Source organism: Micropterus salmoides, unplaced genomic scaffold, assembly GCF_014851395.1.
Source record: "Micropterus salmoides isolate LMB-PRFRI ecotype aquatic unplaced genomic scaffold, ASM1485139v1 Ms_hic_scaffold_11, whole genome shotgun sequence".
Lineage (NCBI taxonomy): Eukaryota > Metazoa > Chordata > Actinopteri > Centrarchiformes > Centrarchidae > Micropterus > Micropterus salmoides.
Genome location: NW_024040152.1, coordinates 21633612 through 21655012, shown reverse-complemented (window position 1 = coordinate 21655012; position 21401 = coordinate 21633612). Strand labels below are relative to the sequence as shown.

The 21401-nt window shown below is 38.7% G+C and overlaps 2 protein-coding genes across 5 annotated transcripts in view; both read left to right on the top strand.

The window, feature by feature from the left end:
• Nucleotides 1-1724: 1724 nt before the first annotated feature.
• LOC119897849 (syndecan-2-like) lies at nucleotides 1725-13117 on the top strand. Its single transcript, XM_038711843.1, has 5 exons — nucleotides 1725-1981; nucleotides 7819-7957; nucleotides 9012-9229; nucleotides 9370-9643; nucleotides 9889-13117. The coding sequence occupies exons 1-5, from the start codon at nucleotides 1922-1924 to the stop codon at nucleotides 10050-10052; spliced, it is 855 nt and encodes a 284-aa protein (XP_038567771.1). The 5' UTR covers nucleotides 1725-1921; the 3' UTR covers nucleotides 10053-13117.
• Nucleotides 13118-14859: 1742 nt separating this feature from the next.
• LOC119897847 (carboxypeptidase Q-like) overlaps nucleotides 14860-21401 on the top strand; it is a 28707-nt gene continuing 22165 nt past the window's right edge. Inside the window, exons 1-7 of one of the 4 annotated variants that reach the window (XM_038711839.1) lie at nucleotides 14881-14955; nucleotides 15112-15170; nucleotides 15645-15795; nucleotides 16779-16988; nucleotides 17145-17261; nucleotides 18950-19157; nucleotides 19292-19499. In XM_038711839.1, the coding sequence (XP_038567767.1) occupies nucleotides 15645-15795; nucleotides 16779-16988; nucleotides 17145-17261; nucleotides 18950-19157; nucleotides 19292-19499 (894 nt within the window). In that variant the 5' untranslated portion in view covers nucleotides 14881-14955; nucleotides 15112-15170. Of the gene's footprint in view, nucleotides 15002-15111; nucleotides 15171-15644; nucleotides 15796-16778; nucleotides 16989-17144; nucleotides 17262-18949; nucleotides 19158-19291; nucleotides 19500-21401 lie in introns of all 4 variants that reach the window. The other 3 variants (XM_038711838.1, XM_038711840.1, XM_038711842.1) reach the window with 3 other exon arrangements.

The window sequence follows — 21401 nt, the reverse complement described above, 5'->3', positions numbered from 1 at the left end:
GAGTCATATTGTCATATAGTTAAAAAATTATCTTATACACTTCAGTGGAAGCCCACTCCTTAGTTCCCTACTTTAAAAAGTACAATAAAAACCGTATGGGATACTAAAAAGGTTATTGAATTGTATGTATTTAAAAATGACTGGCTTACAGTTGCTGCTTACAGTTTTATGTAGGTTATCAACTTTTAATTTCCAAAGTGTTTCAGTCCTTTTTTAGACCCTCAGTGACTTTAAAAATTTCCCGCTGGGGATGATGTTATTGTCCCCACCAACATTGACATGAAAAATCCGCCTTTGATCAAATTAATTCGGTAGACTAGATATCCTGTAGGTGATTTTTAATGTCCACACCGAGTAAAAAAAAGGCCTGCACTAAATATGTAATAAGTATATAGCTGTTCTATAAATCAAATTACAATCGCAATTCTAAAATCAAGAATTGGGCAAGGTCTATATGATAATCCTGCAGTCCTACCGTATAAAGTAGCCACTCTGGAGGGAAAGAGAAAGTGGGGTCAGAATGTTCTCACTTGTTATTTTTCAAATAAATCTAATCTATGTGCTGCAAAATGAGTTAATTTTATAATATAATGTAACATCTTTACATTATTTCAGAGTTTAGTAAAGTTCAAGGGGCAAAAAACCCTCAAGTACTCTTAAGAACTGCTGTACTTTACATCCTCTACAGTTTCTCATTCCTATCCAGAAGATGAACAATGAAGAGAAAGCACCCAAAATGGAGGTTTTAACACGCTATTTTCTGTCATCTTAAGACGTTAAAATTTGCCATGTTAGTGCTCGGGGGATTTTATTTTCCTTTTTTCTGCTAATCGGCCCAAAAAAAACTGTAGGCCTCTGTTGGCGTCTGGTCAATGCATTTGGTATATAAACAGTTACTCTCATTCTCTACTATAAATCCGAAGATTTTTTAAAGTTTTGTAAGTCTCACAGTGGTTTGGTCCGTGGCCTACCTTGATCAGTCCTTTGTTTTTAAAGGTCTACTGGAGGGCGATGTTTTTGTTGTCCCCACCAACAGTGACATGAAATATCCGCCCATCATTTTCAGAGTAATGTAACCTACAGTAAGGCAGGTAATTGTCTGTAGTTAAGGGCCAGGGGTGCAGGACTGGTGGGATGAAGGGGACAGAGTATGCTTGGCCCTCATGTGAGGAGGACCCACAAGATACTAGAACTAGGAATTAATAGCTGTAAATGCGGGGAGGGGCCCATAGAGAATGCCTATGTACAGGGTCCAGAATATTGTGCTATGCCCCTGGTATAGCAAAGGGTAAACAGCCCTAGCAGAGTTCATCTCCTCATATGGCAAATTGAGAGTAAATGTGGACAGGAACAAAATGTGACAATCTGTTCCAAGGTTTCTTGGTGTGAGGGCAAAATAAATGGACCAGCATTTTGTTTAATTCTCCACAAAAAGTACAGATGATATTTATCAGTCATTTATAAGTTTTTGAGGTGATAGTGGTTTAAAACCTGTCAAGACATGTCTTTGACTCTTTAACATGTCAAATTATCTTCTTATTTTTGGTTTGCAGCGAAATAAAAGTCCCATGGTTTTCCCCCTAAAATGTTTTTTATTTCCCTTCCCTTTGATATAGGTCACACCCCTGTAAGGTGTGTGTGTATGTGTGTTTGTCTAAACGCCCCTCAGTGAACGTCACGCCGTGCTGACGTCATCCCGTATCCACGCTGATTGCCAGTCCAAACAACTTTTCCAGAGGAGCTCCACATCGCAACGCGTCGTTCACCGAAGTGCTGAGATTTAACAAAGTAGCCGAAAACGTGACGAGGAATAAGCGGAACGACATAATCTGGCTTTTTAGTAATTTATTTTGTTTTCTCACCTTTTATTTTGTCCCCCCCCCCCCTTAAAACTATCATCTTATAGGCTATTGAAGTTAAGATGAGGAATCTGCGGTTGTTGTTCCTCGTCGGGCTGGCGGCTGGATTCATCAGCGAAAAAGTAAGTGGCTTTTAATTGCGGTTTTATTTAAAGCATCGAGCAACCAACGGCATGTGAAACTTGAATGCTATTTGACTCAATAACGTCGACCATGTGTCTTTCTTTTATCTCGAGAAAATTCACTAACGTTAATTAGCCGTTAAGATACGTTTAGAAGAGTCAACCCTCCGCATTGTTTAATTTTGTTCAGTTGCCCCTTCTCTCCGTTTGTGTTCCCTTAAAATCAACGGGATTGTATTTTTAAATGCCCTAAGTTACATATAATGTTATAATTTCCTAGCTTGTTCAGTGTTTATTTTTTTAACACAACATCCCTAATTGCTCAGCCTGGACTCTTTATTTAATGTTGGTCGTTGCTAAAATTGATCAACGTGAAAAGGAGCATAGCTGTTTTTTAAGCACAAGGGAATCTTATCTTCTAGAAAGCAACAGCATTTGAGATAAGTACATTGGCGGACTAATGCGGGATTTACTATATTCATCCATACACTGTGGATTCAAGCCAAGTTCGGGTCTAGTCGGTCTCGAGTTCACACTGGGCCAAAGTCTGTTTAGCCTCTCCCTCAGAGCTTTTAACATTTCAGCCCAAACCTCCAGACCTGACCTGAATTTCTCTCCCACACAGGGCTTGGGTCAAGTTTGCAAAATGAAATGTTGCATCAGAAAATAATGAATATTTAACAGGGATGAAAATGGTAAGAATGACACAATCCTTCTTCCTGACCTGACAAGTCCAACTTGTCCCTAATTAGAAAAATCTCATCCTGATCCCATGACAGTCTCTCCCCTCCTCTCATGTGTGTGCGGTCTGTTGTAAAGCTGGATAACACCTGGAAATGACAGGCTAAAGCAGAGCTCTGTACATTGTCACAAGTGTCAAAATATCCCAGTTGCATGATTTATTGGCTGCAAAAAGTCCCAAATGAGAGCCAGAGAATTTTGCCACCTCTTCAGAAAATCGTGATATTTATGATTTATTGAGTGTATATTGTGAAAGGGAGAGAGCCGAAACAGAGACTGTGCCGCAGGTTATGTGTAGCAGGAACTGGCAAGGCAGCATCTATACTAAATACTGAAAGAGTTGTGGAGACAGAGAGGGAATAATTACACTTTACTGTAATTTCTTTACCATGTAAGGCCCTGTGAGTTTTAATCTGAGAACAAGATCTATTATAAACAGATGTGATTACTGAAAAAGAACATTTTTAAGATTGTCATCTTGTAATGTGGGTCATACTCTGCTCTACACAGCCTTTGATTCCACTTTACTTCATGCTACTAATACACAGACCTCAGTCCTAAATTGCTGGGCGTGATGGTTTACGGTGTATATTCAAACTGTCTCTTTCTCTGAGTGTGGCTGTAGAATTACTGGTTAGTCAGTTGGTGATGTCGCACAGATCTGAAAGATGAATGTTGAAACAGGCTTTCGGTGTGACAGCTTGTGAGCCGGTAGTAGTGTCATTATCTGGCATGGTGACTCACGGTGAGTCCTACCGGGCTAGTCCTGACAAGCATGTAAGTGCGTGGGATGCACGCAGTTTTCCACCCAACCAGAGTAAGAAGGAGGAAGAGTTTGACACCTGCTCTCGTTATTATTGATTATTCTCACAGTGCTTCTGAAACACACATTGGTGGTGATGGGGAGTCTCTTTTGTGCTGCTCTTTGCTCCACCACAGAGCTGATTAAAATCTTATCTTTTGCCAAATAGTGTATACTAAGACCTTTTTAGTGTTGGGGTCAGCAGTTCAAATAACTGTGATACGTATCTGAATTAAGGGCATCATAATACTCTCTATGTGTAGACAAAAGTGTATATTGTGTCTCTTTCTGGATGTTAGTATCACATTTAGGAATTTGGGGAAAAAAAATCTTTTATACCACTGTCTTTTTGGACAATCCTACCAAACAAAATTGTAATATTTCTATTTACCTTGAATTGGCTCTTTTTTCTTTTGTCTGTCAGATAAATGTTTGCCTCTGTGAAGCCGTAGGAGACTATAACTGCTGTTAAACAACTAAACGGATACATTCGACGATGAGGGGTCAGGCATTTTATGACTCGTAGCCTTGGTCAAACATACGCCCACTCAAACACAGCGTTTTGTGCCGCCGCTACTGCTATCTAGATGGTGATGACAGGCCCGCTGTGTACTTTTGGCTGTTACACAACCTCACTCTTGGCCCAACTGCTCTCTCATTATCGTTGACTTCCAGCTCACTGGGGGAAATATCTTACTTTAATAACTGTTAATCCAGAGGACACGCAAAATGTGGATTTGTTGATCAAACGATTTAATCATAATACTCCGACAAACAAACTCATACACCTTCCCCTACTGCCTGTTTATAGTGTTTTTATCACTGCAACCTTGTTGTTTCCAGAGAGCTGTCTTCACTCTGAGAAAGCACTGGGACAACAGATGGTTATATAAGGTCTGTGTGTATGTGTGTGACCTATGCACATATATATGTTTTGCAGATGTGTGTAACCTCTCAAATGATGGAAGTCTTCCAGTAAAAGCCTCATGCATAACTTCTTCCTGGCAAGCGGGGAGAAAGTGATGAGCTGATTTAGTATGTTACATTGTCTGTACATGTGTTTGAAAAACAGATTCAGACAGTTAATTCCTCTTTTAAGTCATTTAAATGTCAAACTTTCTCTGTTTGCAGCTTCTCATATTGGAGGATTTGCTGTGTTTCTCTGTTTGTTTTTTCATAGTAAACTGAATGTGTTCAGGTTCTGGACTGTATTTCCTGAAACTTTATTAACTAAATGATTCATTATGCTCATATCACAGTAGTGCCTAACCCTAACCCTGGGCAATAGTTCAATTATGATCAATATGATCATAGACCTTCAGGGGAGTGTAATGAAAATATGATAATTTTTGTCCTTTTGTACAAATTTATGTTAGAGTTCTGCAGAGTGTCATCTGATGTAATGTAGATCATTGAATCACAGTTATTTGCTTTGAACATCAGTTGATTATTTGATGTGATTTGGGGCTGGGCAATATGGCTAAAACTTTTATCACGTTAAAAAATTTCATACCATTTGATATCGATAATTATCACGATAAATGTCAAATTATTATTTCTGTCAAGTTAAAAGGCTGATTTTTGAAGAAATCTAATGGTTAGAAGAACATTCAAAACAATGAAGATAAAAATCCTTTTTTTAATTATATACTTGAGTAAAATTTAGAAAATCTTTTTTCAGTCCCTTTTTCTCAACAAAATAAATATCTTAATAGAAAAAATAATTGCTAATTTGTTCGTGATTCAAATGAATTAAATTAAACATTTATTGACAATATATTGAACCTTTTGTTATATTGTTATTGAGAAAAATTATATTGCAATAATTATCATTATTGATTTATTGCCCAGCCCTAATGTGATTGTGTATCCATCTGCCATATTGTTGTATTTATTGATATAGGAATATATCTTTATTAATGGAGATATGGATCTCAACCATAATGCCTATATCAATGTATGTGAGTGATTTTGTATAAGGTAGGTGGAGGTGGTGTGTTTTGCAAGCCATCAGTTCAGCAGCACCTGAGGTCACAGTAGGGCTAGTTGAGGCCTTAAATGGGAATCCTGCTCATTTTCAGTGTGTACACTGTGTTTCTCCTTCACTGGGACAATTCAGTTTGTACAGTTCTGAGACTTTTTCAAAGCTATCAAAGAGGCCAGACCACCAAGACCAGTGAAAGCCCAAAAACCTTCTTTGGTCATCCACTTGAATAAAAAAAAAAATTAAAGACAAAGTATTAGCAAAATGTACAGCAAAGCCGTTATGAACATCACATTTGTATGTCTGCTGCTGTTCCATGTTTTTGTGTGTGTGCGTTTCGTTTTGACAAGCACGGCATCTGCTTTTGTAATCCCTGGTTGAAGGCTGTCCCTTCTGCTATTTTAGTCAGCCCTGACACTGTGAGACTCTTCTGTCTTTTGAAAATGAATGTAAATGATTTTCTGTTTGGCCTTTTTCCCCAGAATGTGAACACAACATCTGGTTTATCTCACACTGGGGGTTTCTCTTGTTACATCTCAGTTAGCTTGAACAAAATCTGATATCTCCAGAAGTCACCATGGAAATTGAGCTGAAACATTTGTCCTAGCCCTTCATCTACAGAAGTTTATTGATAACAAAAATAGGTATACATATGTATTATTAAAAAATATATTCCGGGACACCACTTTATCATTTCTGATGTCTTATTTGACTCTCTCATTATGTTCATCATTTGCAGAAAACCTGATCAATCAAAGCAGTTACCATCAACATGATTTGGCTTGGTTTGTTGCCTTTTAAAGGGAACTTTCTTGCCTACTGATAAACAAAGGCACACTACCAAATGAAAGGCTAGTGTTGGTAGAGAAGACTTACACTTTAAGACTTGATTTCTACCTTTACATCCCTCAAGTGTGAATATTTATTGCACTAAAAGATACACCTCCTCACCCATCTTCTCCTATCTCACCAGCACCCGTTTTTACCAGAAACATACAGTGCTGTCCCTGTCTCTCTCCTTCTATTCCTTCCCTTTTCCAGTCTCCCTCCTTCCTCTCTCAGCACCTGTGTTAGTGGAAGCATAGTATACATACCAGACATACTTCAGGTCTCAATGGGCCATATTCATCCATGTCTGTGTGTCTCATCGCAACCACTAACATCTGCTAAGCCTTTCCTTTCTTTTTGAATTTCTGACTCATTATCAGCTTGCTGTCTTTGATTCATGTGTGTTTTCTAATCTGCCTCAGCGTTTGTTTTATTGTTTTGTTCCGCTTCAAACATAGAGACGGTCATATTTCAAGTGATTAACTTAATCTCAGGTGTACCTTGTCTCTATGGCTAGTATTTTTTATTTTATTGATTTTTTTTTTTAATTAGACTAGGCTTCAGGTGACCAGCAAAGCTGGGTTTTGGTTTTCATCACTCTCCCCTGCATAGTGTTTGGGTTAATGAGAGGTTTGTCCTGTTTTTATTTCTTTTTTCTTCAATGTGTGTGTCCACTTGGCTTTGAAGCTGCTCTATCTCTCCCTCCTCCTCATAAACACACTTAGATCTCTGCTGTCTGGCTCTGTGAAGCATCACAAATTACTGCCACAACACGTAAAATGAACAAGAAGCCAGCCTCCATCTGACTATCCATGTTACAGTATGGATGCAAGACACGCTCTGGTTAAACTCACGGACACCAGTGAGCACTCTGGCATATTTGGCCACCATAGGTCATCAGTTGTGAGAAGTATTGTCTTACTCCCAAACTGAGACATTCACATGTTTTCAATTAGTTGGAGAAATCCTCCCTTCCTCTGTCTGTTCGTATTTCCCAAGGGGGTAAGCCACAGTTGAAACAGTGAGGCCTGCATGGACGGTCCTTAGTAGGCCCAAAAATGACGTCAAAATCCTGTGACATCCCGTCGCACATGAGATGTAACCGTATTGCTTAGATTATAAACTCTCAGTGAATGTAAAACAACTATTCGGCCATCAGTGACGATGCGTTGGTGTTTGGCAGGTGAGCCACGTAGGTGGGCGGATTAAACAGTGACGATCCAAGTCAGACAAACGCACTGAGCCAAGAAACTTTTTGTTTGTGCAGCTACCAGAATTACGGTGTTTCTGCCGTTTCTCTGTCATTAAACCACAGTTATGCTGAGCGATCACGCGCAGTAGACACTTGTGCCAACAGGAAGTAGCCGTATAGTAGCGTTTCACTGCTCTCCAATCAAACTAATGGGGTGGCTTCGTCAAGTAATATACTGTCTATGGTATTTCCCTTCTGCTTTAATAATAGTATCTGTTCCTCTCTTCCAGCTCTTGGTCTCCTCCCAGCCATCCTTTTCCACAGCAGATGACCTGTACCTAGAGGGCCAAGCATCAGGTAACCTCCCTATAGATGATGATGATGATGATGGTGAAGACGAGGGTTCAGGCTCTGGATCCGGAAACTACGGTAAGGAGGCCGCCGTCTTTGTTTTCTAATTGTTTTGCTCTGTTATTTTTTATTAATGGATATGGTTTTGATAGCAACTTCACATTACTTGTTTTAGCTGTTTAAAAAAAGATACAAATGGAGGGGTTTAAAAAAATACATTGTTATTTTTGTTGGGTAAAATTAACAAACAGTATATAATAATCATGTGGACTGTGATTTTTATTTTTCAAATCATGTGTTTTCCATTTCTGCCATTCCCAGTTTCCCGAAAGCATCTGTAGACTAACAATGGGACAGAGATCGTCTGCTTTTGAGAAAATGGGCCCAAATCTTTGTATAGTTACTGTACATCTGTACTGTAATCTCCAATCATGTCTTCAAAATGTCCTTACAGGCAGTTAGTTTGACAAAACATGCATCTCATCTCATGTCAGACACATGAGCAATATGTGCACTGCAGACACACGTATTTGTATATTCAGACACAGAAGCGCTCACTCACAGTGTACCAGATGTTTGTCCTGAGGTGATATGGAGTTAACCAGGTGAGCGCGCAGATGTCAGATCACGCTCTGACTGCTTTTATTGTCAGTGACTCACCTTTATGCCCGCAGTGAATAATGTGCTGGAACATTTAGCTCATTCAGAACATTCACTCACAGTTTAAACTATGATGTGGTTAGGGACATTTCACCACGTAGTAAAACTCACAGGTTGCATCCCTCCTGTACGTAAAAGGAACGGATAAACCTGCTGAGAGCATTTTCTTTTCTTTCCCATAAAGACATGTATCTCCAAAATGTCTGAGAAGAACAGACCTGTTTTTAGCTCTGTGACAATTTGATTTTCAGATAATCAAATACATTTTTATATTCATGGATTAATCTTATGAAGTAGGAGAATATTTTCCACCCATAAAGTGAAAATTAATCCTCCATTTTATCTGGGGGGGGGATCAAAATAACAAAATCTGAGATTTCTTTGACCTCCGTTTTAAAAATGAAGTCTAAAATAGTGCTAGGTTGAAAGGGCAATCGGGTCAAATGTGTGCTGATTGTTTCCTCTATCTCAGCTTTCAACGACTTCACAGACAACATGCTCAGGAGGATTTCCAACTTCTCTAGGACCACAGTCTCCAAAGAAATGGTTCCAAGTCAACCTCAACCCACAGCAGACTCTCGGGACAACCCAGCAACCACAGCAGCAGATAGCAAGGATCCATCAACCACAGTGAAGGACACCGAGACAACACCATTCATACTCCCTGGTGGGGACAAAGAGGATGAGGAGGTGGATTATGCTTTTCCTTTTCTACAAATCCTTATGCCATGAACCAAAGCCCTTGCAAGAATTGAGACTCCTAAAAATGATCTATTCTTTTTTTCCTGCAACATATAATAATAATAATAATAATAATAATATTTTCACAGAGTACCGGCCTCCGCTCCACCAGCTTGCCTCCCAGTGAAACTACTGCAACCAAATTCGGCAAAGACATCATTGTGTCCAAAGATGCAGACAAGGACAACAGTCTGGATATGTGGGATGTCTCGGCGACCACAGAAGGCAGAGATGACATCCAGATCAAAGAGTTTGAAAATGAAATTCTGGCCAAAGATGGCCAAGGCAGCAGAATGTATGAGATGGACTCTCCCAAAGAGGTGACCTCGGAGAACTTGTGGGAGAGGACGGAAGTGCTGGCAGGTAAGGACAGATTTCTACAAGGCTTTTCTGCATGTTTATTGTTCCCACATGCCTGGTTTAATGGGGTAATTCACTGAGATTTTGACAATTAACAGTATCTGAAGACTAAACACAAAGGTTTTATGATGAAGCATACATTTCTTGAGTTATATTAAGATTTTAATTTCAGGAATTTTATTTTTGTCTCAATTTTTGCAGCAAGTATCAAGAAAACATATTTTAATATTTCATTATGCCCTCTCCAGCGGTGATAGCGTGTGGAGTGGTGGGATTTCTCTGCGCCGTTTTCCTCCTCCTCCTCCTCGTCTACCGTATGAAGAAAAAGGATGAAGGTAGCTATGACCTGGGAGACACCAAACTTTCCTCAACAATCTATCACAAAGCGCCTACCAAGGAGTTCTATGCCTGAACTGACCGAAAGGGACTTTGAACGGAAATCGATTCCTCACAATCAGAATTGAGAATCGATTGATAAACAACTGAAGATGATTCTTCTGAATGAAGTCTGAAGTCAAGCACCTCTGTTCTTCTGCAATGCTCCTTACATTTTTTCCCTTTCTTTTTCTCTGTTCTACCTTCCTCCTCTGCTACCCATTAACATCTCTGTATATAATGTTCAGTGTTTGTGAGGAAGAGGTCATACGAGAACAAATAAGACTATTAAAATACATTTGTCTCATTCCATTCTGCAGAAGGAGTTAGACATGAAATACACGTCCTACATTTTAAGAGAGGAATCTTTTCTAGAGCTGAACTGTTCTAGTCCAGGTTGATATCACTGTGCCTTTTCACCCACATTACTTTTTTCTAAGGTGAACCACACACTGGACTTTGGGCTGCTTTAGACAAATCGATTGTCCCATTTAGCAGAGCTACAGCCTGAACTGTCCCAGCTCATCTTAACAACACTGAGGAAGTTCACAGAAACATGAATAGCCTTAACGCATTTTGAATGCTGTCAATAGGAATGTTACCACATATGGGATTAGTATTACAAATGTAGACCCTTTTTTCTTTGAGGTAAAATTTGCTGTTTGTAAACATTTGTCATTGTTACATTTCATTTCTTGTACGCTTTCTTTGCTGAATTGAAGATTTTCTTGTTGTTTTGAGGAATTAATGTTTTGTCTTGCTGTCCAGTATTGATATGAGAGATTTTGTTACTCTGCAGGTACATGTTTTTGTTGTTTTCTCAAAGATATTTCACACTTATATAACTGACCAAAATGTAAATGTGCTTTAGATGTCTTTTGGAAAATTATTTTTTGAAGCTTTTTGTTTTGATGTGTTTTGATGTCAAGAGATTATAGCCATTTTTAAAAAGAGATTTTGGTCATTTCATTGTATTCATACAGTGGTAGTCCCTCAACCTTGCATCGGTCCAACATTAGTAATATTTTCAGGACTATTTTATTTGGTGAATGTGTGCAGCAAGCATAGGACAGGTTTGCTAAGGTAGAGCCAAGTCTAACATCTATAATTCAGAAACCAAAGTGAAAAGTGACCAACGCTTTCTGACGACAGCCAAAGCACATTCTTTTCTGACTGTCAACTGTAATAACGGGTTTGAATATAAGGGACAGTGAAAGCATTTAGTGTTTCTTAAGATTTATAGAGTTGGGGCTTGTTCACACAGCAGGGTTGGAAAGTTAAAAATACAATCAATTATAGATGTCTGTTTATCTGTCAACTGTAATAAGCAATGTGACTGACTGAATTATCCCAAATCAGTAATTTACTTACTAATTGCAAATTCTTTTTAATTTGTTACAATGCTAATCAAAGCATAAGCATGTCAGGTTTTAAAAGTGTTTCCTATCAGTCTTTACCTCGACCAGCCAAACAAAGGAGCCTTTGGGGGCTTAGAGTTTCAGTAAGGATACAGGAGGCAGCAACGACAATAGGGCAGTATTCACTTTTGATTGGATTTTACTTTTATACACCCTGTTAAATTTATATTTTTGTGCAAATATTGGGGATTTAAACTATATATATATATATATGACTATCTATGTAGATAGTCTTTTTAGATGGTGTCTGATGAATTTTAGCTACCAACTTATTATATGTCAAAGAACAATGTTTTTCACATCAGCCTCTTACTGAAATGGGGGGAATGTTGTCTTTAAGCAGATCTATTGATGGCCTTACAATCTTTATGAAAAGGTCTTTTTTTTTTTTTTTTTAACGAGCTTTGGTTATCAAGATAACTGGGATCAGTGATTGATACACACAGAGAGGTGGGGTTAAGTGGTTAAACTGTGAGTAGACCTACCCCCTGTCTACACATTCTCATTGAAATTACATTGGTCTCATTTGGTTTATTTGGTTTTTTTTTGCTCTGACTTTCTTGACTTTGAGTTTAATGTCTCATAACAAACGTTAAATTGGTATAGATTTGTAATGGCTATTTCTGTCTGTTTCATCCTGTGTCAAAGGGCACTGTCCCTATCTGCTTCAAAAATCTGTTGCAAAACAGTTTTTTGTCTGTTAACAGTTTGATTCCCTTCATGAGGCAACGTGAAGTCAGTGAAAGTTGTGGGGCTGCATTTATCTTTTGTCCTTTAATCGAAGCAAATTAATAGTGTTTACTTGATATACTTTTCTCTGCTATTATAGAAAATAATTTTAAAGCTATTCTAGATTATCTGAATGCAAACTACCTATTTGCTATGGCTAGAATAAACAGGACAATCTTATCACTAACACACTGTGACTTACTGTTGATTTGTTGGAAATTTGTTGGGCACTTCTTCAGTGCCTTACAAAACATCGTATACATTCATTTACAGTGCTCTTTCAGTGTCTGTGTCATGTTTTGACCATCAAGCTATACAAAAACACAACTGTAATAGTTCTGGGCTAGACAGGGCTAGGAAAAACTGACATTTGGACAAATGTCCAACACAGACCATAACCATAGAGGGTTAAGACAACGGGTTAACACTTGTTGGCAATCCAACAGGTGATGACACACCACAACCTTTCTCTTCTAGGATCTCCGTAGGTTTATACAGTATGTTGATGATACTATAATTTATATGTAGTAATTTATACTTGCTTATACTATAATCCAATGTCCGCGATAAACTTGGAGTGTACAGTATTTACTCATGGTCAAAGCCTGTTTGTGCCTACTTCTCAGTTTGTTTTGATATTTATGTTTTTAGTGTATTTGACAAGCCTTGGTTTAATTCAATTTCATTATCGGTTGTCCAGCCTTTTTAAAATACATTTTCATATGAATGCATTTAATGAAAGTAAGTAATAAGTTCCTTGTAAATATATTGCAGCTTTAATTTTCATTTTGATCATATTTGAATATGAATTGACTACATGGGGGAAGGGACAACCAAAAACCAACTTAGAGATAAAATGGTGACATAAGCATATGGGGTGGCCAATAGAGAACTGTGTCATGAAATGGTGTATCTGTGGGTTCACTGCTGAGTAAAAGATGTGGCTTTAATGCAATTCTAAAATTGTCTGTCATTTTTTTGGTTTTGGGGATTGGTTGGAGTATATCAGCATACATTCTTTCTTCACTCATACACACATCCACAGACATCACAACAAGACAGATGTATTCAATCAACAGCAACAGCACCCTGTCCTGACCTTTTATTGACCTTTTTCTCCCCCCCCCTCCTTTCTATCCATTTTCCTCTGACCCAAACACAAACTATGTGTAGTCTACTTATTGGCTGCTGAGGCAATAATTTTATTTTTCCAACCTCTGTGTTGTAAATGCGGTTTTGTAGTCAGTGTTGTGTAAGACCAATACTATAATATTTAGCAAGTCTTCTAATTGTGCTACAGATATTCACTGTGTCAATAGATGAAAGCTCTGACTGGATACACTTAAAACGAGCTACTGGTTAGGCCATTTAAATGTGCCAATTTTGAAAGGTGAGCTGCAGGTAGAAGCACTCATTTGAAGTTTTTGTTCCACTTGTTTGCAAAGTAGCACAGCAAAACGTCCTCCCAGCCTCAACAAACATCCTCTTACAAACGTAGGTGCCAGAAAACAAATATTTTCATACCGCTGTGTTAAACCAAGCCAGCACCATGTGAATGGAGCCAAATGGTCAGGTTTTCCAAAACCTGATGATGCAGAGAAGAGAAAACAAATGGCAGAAGAAAAAAGAAACTGGGGAAAGATAGAAAGATACTGAATGTCTTATATATCATTATGTTAAAGGCAAATAGTAAAAGTAAAGAGGTGTTAACGCCTGAACATTCATAATCTGTTTTAAAAAAGTAATATACTAAAGTAGTAGTAGAGTGTAAGAAAAGTATAAGTAAACATTAATGTAACCATCCTCACAGGGTGGGGCAGTGAATGCCAATGACTGCAGAGGAACGCAGAAGATTAGTGGTAGAGAAGGATGGAGGATGGAAACCACGGATAGGGATGTGGCCAGAGAAGTGCTGTGTTTTCTACAGCGTAGATACACAAAAGTTTAAGCACAGGACACCTTTTTGGCAACTAATGTTGTTGACAAGGAAATATGGAAATGTCAGAAGAAGACACGTTCTATAATAGTGTCGCATCAAACACTATAATTTGTTGTCTATAATTTGAGAATAAAAGCAGCATTGATAGGGAGTTCATTTCTGCAATGTAATGTTCAAAGTGCAATTAATACAGTTCATATTTCCAGCTGTGTTGTTTCCTTCCATTTGTAAAATCACATCTTCACAGACTAGTTCAATAAAAATAACAAAAATGTTAGAGCTGCGATTACATTTAGCCCTTTATATTTAGTTATTTGTCTGCATTTAAGTTAAAGGTAGGGATGATCTATTTATGAAACAACAGCTGAAAAGAGTGTCATGTATGAACCTTCATTCTAATCATCAAATGACTAATGTGAAATGAGTAGATAATAATCAATGTTAAAGATCTGGCTTTGAGAGTCTGTCATGGTTTTCCCTAAACTACCTTGGGCTAAATCATTGTGTGTTTTGCTAATACTGGCTCGCATGATTATAGAAATGAGTAGTAGTATAGTAACGAAATGCATAATAGCAGTGTGTTATTATAGTACTTCTATGGTTAAATGAAACAAACTGATCAAAACAAATTTTACCATGTAAAAAGTCAGTATTTGTGGTTCCATCATTGATCTGTTGAATAGGTTAATTTATTCATTTACTCTTTATTTTACTGCAATAGATTTGTAGAGATGGCGCTTTTATTGTGACAGTCGTACCGGAAGTTTCCTTTACTTGGACACGCTGAAATCACGAGCGCGGAAACGGTGTTTGTATTCCGGTATTCATGTATACATCCATGATTACAGTAAGAGGTATTGTAACATCAACGATAACAAAGCGACTAACTTGGCCTGAAGGGTTTGTTTTTGTGTTATGTTTATGTATATGTAGCGTTTAAAATTAAGTTTTATGCTCACTGTTAACGTTACTCTCAGACGGTTCAACTATAGTAACGTTTCTCTCCACAGTTTGTCTGCAATAAAATCTGACTGTCGAGCGTTTTGTTGTCAATAAAAGATAAAGCCCGGTGAGTTTGAATTTGCTAATGCGGCGCAACCATAGCGCAACGTTGATATTGGTTGTGTATTTGAATGTCTAGCTCAACCAGTAACGTTGTCAGGCCTTGACTGGGAGTGGGCTAACATCATCTGTTCTCAGTGACACTAACACTTCATCAGCCAGGGCCAAAAACTAGCTAATAGTCATGTAACTAACTAACGTTAAACTTTTAAATATGTGGGATTATGCAGCATTACGTGTTTGGTGCTTTAGGGTTTATAATTAAGTAGATATACTGATTTACAGTTTTTTATTAAACTTTGGAAAACATGCTTTAAAGCCCCAGAGCTGTAAATTAGACTAACAAATTACCATTAAAGTGAAACTTGTAACGTTAGCAGGAATGGATCAGTGATGTGCTGCTGGTAAAATTAAATTAAGCAGCTATTAATCCACAAGACTGTCTGATTTGTAATCACATTGGTACTTTTTTGGTCTGCAGATGGCTCAGAAGGTTGGATTGCTGTTCCTCCTCTCCATCTTCATGTTTCTCTCCATGCATTCATTTCTGTGTGGCTGTCACCCTCACCCTGCTGGGTCCAGGAGTTCAATGGCTGCAGTCAGGGCTGTATCCAATCATACTGCAAAGAAAGGTAACCCAAACACTTCTACCATCACACACATAGTAAAGGACAGAATAGGGCTGGGCAATAAAACCATCCATCCATCCATCGTCAACCACTTATCCTGTGTACAGGGTCGTGGGGGGCTGGAGCCAATCCCAGCTGATATCAGGCGAAAAGCGGGGTACACCCTGAACAGGTCGCCATCTTCAACTTTCCCTCAGGAGCAAAAATCAGCCTTCAAGAAATAATGATTTGACATTTATCGTGATAATTATCGATATCAAATTATTAGAAATTTTTTATTGTGATAACATTTTTGGTCAAATCGCCCAGCCCTAAGAAAGAGTCCTATGTTTAGAAATCAAGGTTGCTATCAATTTATTTTTAATTCACTAGATTTTTTAAAGGAACTTTTAAAAACCCAGGGGGTCCCACAGTGATAATGGTGTAAGCTGCCCTGCCTTAACAGGTGCAACAAAGCTAACAGGAGAGTCAGGGAGCTGTCAGTGAAGTTTGTACACACCCACACAGTCTTGAGAAAAGGTCTAATCAGTGAAAACACCTGTGTGGGTGGATTATGTCCATGAATGGGCTTTCAAATACTTGAAAAACAGTGGTCACAGGAATCCAATTGATGTTTGGGATATATTAAAAAACATCCACGTATCAGTGCATTTATCGCAGATTGATGCTAAATATAGACTCAGTCATTCAAGCACAGTTTTATTACCACTGACTTATACAGTACTGTTATGTAGTCACTATATGTTTATATTGCTTCCTTGACCTATTATGCATATGTTTTTTTGGAACATGTCTTTACAAGCCTTGAATTATTTGTAAATATATAACATGGTGATTCTACTTCCTGTGACAAAGACACTATATTTACTTCATTTGATTTTTAAGACTTAAGATATTCTAGGTTAAAAGATATTCTTGACAAAAAAAAAGATTTGGATATAAAACTTGAGTTTATTTTGTCTGTCTCTGTTTGAACCCCGTCTCAGACGTAGCTGCAGAGGTATCGGGCTATGCTGATGTGGCCAAACAGATTATTGACCTGGCTGTGTTTGGAGCTGCCCAGAACCGCTCTTACAGACGGCTGGCTGACTTTACCGACACCATTGGGAACCGTGTCAGTGGCTCGGAAAACCTGGATATGGCTATCAAATACATGTACAATGCTATGAGACAGGATGGGTTGGATGTACATCTAGGTGAGCGTGCCTTTTTATCTGTCTCATTGGTTGCAGGATGTGTGAAGTGTGCAATGAGGATACATTGCTCACTTGAGTTTCACAATTTAAGGGATTCAGCAATGTCTTGTCTTCTGCTGAATGTGACAGTAGTTTTGTTTTACCCTTCTTCTCCAGAGCCGGTCAAAATCCCACACTGGGTCAGAGGGAAGGAAAGTGCAGAAATGATTGTGCCCAGGGCCAAAAATCTGGCTATACTGGGACTGGGTAGCAGTATAGGGACACCACCTGAAGGTAAAGACTATACTATACCCCGCGCCGGCAGGTTTATGGTTGTCCATATGTCCGTCCCATTCTTATGAACGCGGAGGAGAAAACAGAAGCAGCGCGTTATGTGCAGCCATGCTCTGTAAGAATCTGTCTCTACATAGTAATCAAGTACATGTGGTCCTGTTTAGCCAACACATATATGATAATCCTTCATTAATCCGTTCAACAGTGTGTATTTACTGAAATCCCACTTACAGTATGTATCATTAGTATAGTGAGCACTTTCATTTAGCCAAAAAATACAATTTAGACCTTTTTTTATTTTCACTGTAGAGGTGCATCTCAGAAAATTTGAATATCGTGAAAAGTTCATTTTTCCCATAATGTAATAACGTATACAAAATAACATATTTTAGATTCATTACAAATAAAATTAAATATTTTAGGCCTTTTTTGTTTTAATCTTGATGATTACAGCTTACAGCTCATGGAAACCAAAATCCATATCTCAAAATATAAGAATAAAGAATGTATAATACAGGAATGTCGACCTGAGAAGAGCTTTTAATCTCAGTCTGATTCAGTACACGTAAACACAATCATAGGGATAACTCCTGACTTGACAGTTGTCCAGAGGACACTCACTATCCCCCTCCACAAGGAGGCTGTTCAGAGTTCTGGATCAAAGCATATTCATGGAAAGTTGAATATGCTCACACTTCCATATTCATGGAAGTGTGAGCTGTGGCCACACTCATTCGATTGAAGGTTAGTGTGGTAGGAAAGGGTGCACAAAGCAACAGGGATTACTGCAACCTTAAGAGGATTATCAAGCAAAGCCGATTCAAGAACTTGGGGGAGCTTCACAAGGAGCGGACTGAGGCTGGAGTCAGAGCATCAAGAGCCACCACACACAGACGTGTCCAGTATCACATTCATAGCGTCAGGCCACCCCTTAAACTTGAGACGTCTTTTCAGATGACAGTAAATTTTACATTTGATTTGGAAATAAAGGTCTCAAAGTGGAAAGACACAGAATCCAAGTTGCTTGAAGTTCAGTGGGAAGTTTCCACAGTCATTATGGTTTGGGGTGACATGTCATCTGCTGGTGTTGGTCCAGTCCAGAGTCAGTGCAGCCATTAACAGGAAATTTTTAAGGGAACTTCATGCTTCCATCTGCTGACAAGCTTTATGGAGATGCTGATTAACTTTTCCAGCAGGACTTGGCACCTGCCCACAGGGCCAAAACAACTAGCAACTGGTTTGCTAACCACAGTATTACATAGTATTATCTATTACACCCCAGCATTGATGCAGTAATTCGTGGTAAAGGAGCCCCGACCAAGTACTGAGTGCATAAATTAACCTTTTTCAGAACTTTTCAGAAGGTCGACATTTCTACATTATACATTTTTTATTGTAATATTTTGAGATAGGGATTTTTGCTTTCTGTGAGCTGTAAGCTGTAATCATCAAGATTAAAACAAAAAACGGGGCTGAAATGTTTCACTATAATGAATCTAGAATATATGCAAGTTTCACTTTTTGACTTAAATTGCGGGAGGGAAAAAACCTTTTCACGATACTCTGAGATGCACCTGTATTTGTTGTAGTCTGGACAGAAATAGATGTTGGCGGTAATTCTACTTAAAGCCCCTCATCTGTCATACACCTCCCTTTTACTCCTTATTGTCTCACTCTTATCCCTCCAGGTATCGAGGCGGAGGTGTTGGTGGTTCAGTCTTTTGGGGAACTGAAGAGTAGAGCCAGCGAGGCCATAGGGAGGATTGTGGTCTTTAACCAGCCATTTGTCAGCTACGGGGAGACGGTGGCTTACCGTGCTTATGGCGCCTCTGAGGCAGCCAAAGTAGGAGCTGTGGCCACACTCATTCGATCTGTTACTCCATTCTCTATTAACAGGTGTCTATCTGAAAATTACATTCAAGTGAAGAGCCTCTGGGTCTGGCATATTCACCCTCAACTGTCTCAGTCAAGTGTAAGGAGGGTTTAATCTGAAGATTCATACATCTCTATCCTTGTCTATCTCTCTCTAGTCCTCATACAGGATGGCAGGACTACCAAGATGAAGTAAAGCGCATCCCTACAGCTTGTATCACCGTAGAGGATGCTGAGCTGATGTGGCGTATGGCACAGAGGGGGCAGAGGATTGTGGTCAGACTCACAATGGGAGCCAAGACTCTGCCTGATGCCGACTCCTTCAATACAGTGGTTGAGATAACAGGCTGGCAACACCCTGAACAGGTACAACAAACGCGCGGGACAGACATCCTCCTGTCTGACTTGTTTATCTATATATCTTATCTAGCTACGGTCTGTCTTTTCTAGTCTTTTAGTGTTGGGGGAATTTTATTTGGGTGAGCCTTTCAAATTAATTGTATGGGAAACAGTTGTCCTGATTATATTTTTGGAAGAAAGTATAATTTTCTTGTCTCTCGTTTGAGTAGTTGGTCTTCCTCTCTTTTCCTCGGTTTGGTAGGATGAGGAAGGAATGGTGTAATCTCCTTTTGCTGATTCCAGATATTCCCACAGCTGTTTAGTCTGCCTTTATTTTGCCGGTGTTTGCATGTATGATCTAATCTTTCCAGAGAAACACTGAAGCTCAGCCCAGCTGGAAATGCTGAGAAATGTCACTTTAGGTCAGTCAGTATAAAGAAGATTTATATGGAAACACAGCATTGTGTAAAAAACTTTTGTAAAATATAATTAGTCTTTTGTAGGAACTGAAACTTTCTTTTGAAAATTTGTTAAGAAATGCCCCTGTGTTGACTTCCTGTTTGAATACTCAAACACGTTAATGTCAAAAAACAAATGATGAATTTAATCAGCTTTGGGGCGGATTTTCCTGTATTACAATACTGGATCCTGCAATCACTCGTAAACATTTCCCTTTCAGAGGGACAGCCTCAGTCGGGCTCAACTAGCATGTCCTAAATAGCAGGGGATGTACATTTTAGTTGCGCTGATGTGTGAAGATAAGTGGTCAAACCTGTTTGAAACAGAACTGCAGTATATCAGGAAAATGGTGGGGAAGCTTCTCGTTAGACTTGATCAAACTGAATTCAGGGTTCCAGGGAATTTCCAGGTCTGGATAAGGATGGGAAAATAATTTTTGTTTGTGCAAGAAGAATGGGGTGCAACTGAGCGTACACTCATACGCAGAGCTGCCTCCACACCATACTGTCAGTATTCTACACATGTACGTCCAGCCTAGCTGGCCTAGCCAGCTCTACCTCAGGTGCCTTGTTATCAAAAAAACTACATTGTACCAAATCCGTACATCTGTGACCAAATTAAAAAGAAAATGCAGCAATATCTTTGAACTGCATATTTATGCAGCATCACAAATAACCAAATATTAAGCTTGTCTGAACATTTAAGTTATGCAGTGATGTAGGCCTTTCTGCATATGGAAACCATACATTCTGGTGAAATTTTAATTATTGAACTTTTTTCATCACCTATTTGGTTCTTATTTGTAAAAGAGACTATAAATTGTAATGTAATCATTTTGTTGGCAGATGAAGGAATAAGGTGTTTGCACTGGGAATTTCCCAGGAGTGTGACTATAAATTTTATCAGATTTACTAAAGGTTTGTGTGAGTAAAAACATGTGCAAACTTGATATCACCAGCAAATTAAAATGTAAGCTGATCTACTAATGGTGTGCACAGAGAATGACGTCTTCCAAAGTGCAAGATAGCGCCTGTTCATTTACTACTTAATGAATATGCAATTTGGGGCGTTTCAATTTTATTGTGCAAAATAATGAGGGTAATATGCAAATACATTTATTTACTACACGCTACACGTGCAAAGTGTTGAGCAGAGATGGCTGCTGTTTTCGCTAAATTTAGCTGGCTTTTATCCAAAGGGACTTACAATTGCTATATAACAGAGGTGGCACGCCTCTGGAGCAACTAGGGGTAAAGTGTCTTGTTCAGGGACACATTGTGTCTCACAGTGGATTTGAACCCAGGTCCCTCACACCAAAGGCATAATTATCCACTGCTTTATCACCACCCCCTCAGTGCGAGGAGACACAGGCTTAATGAAAGAAGACGTAGAGAAATATAAATAAAATATTAGATAATATTATTCTATATCTTATTTATAGGAATAAAATTATTTTATTTGTTCGATGAA

Excerpts from the sequence above, each read along its gene's own strand:
- LOC119897849 (XM_038711843.1), top strand. The coding sequence starts at position 1,922 with ATGAGGAATCTGCGGTTGTTGTTCCTCGTCGGGCTGGCGGCTGGATTC. Across the intron at positions 1,982-7,818 it reads CTGGATTCATCAGCGAAAAA|CTCTTGGTCTCCTCCCAGCC; the intron begins GTAAGTGGCTTT and ends CCTCTCTTCCAG. Across the intron at positions 9,644-9,888 it reads GAGGACGGAAGTGCTGGCAG|CGGTGATAGCGTGTGGAGTG; the intron begins GTAAGGACAGAT and ends TGCCCTCTCCAG.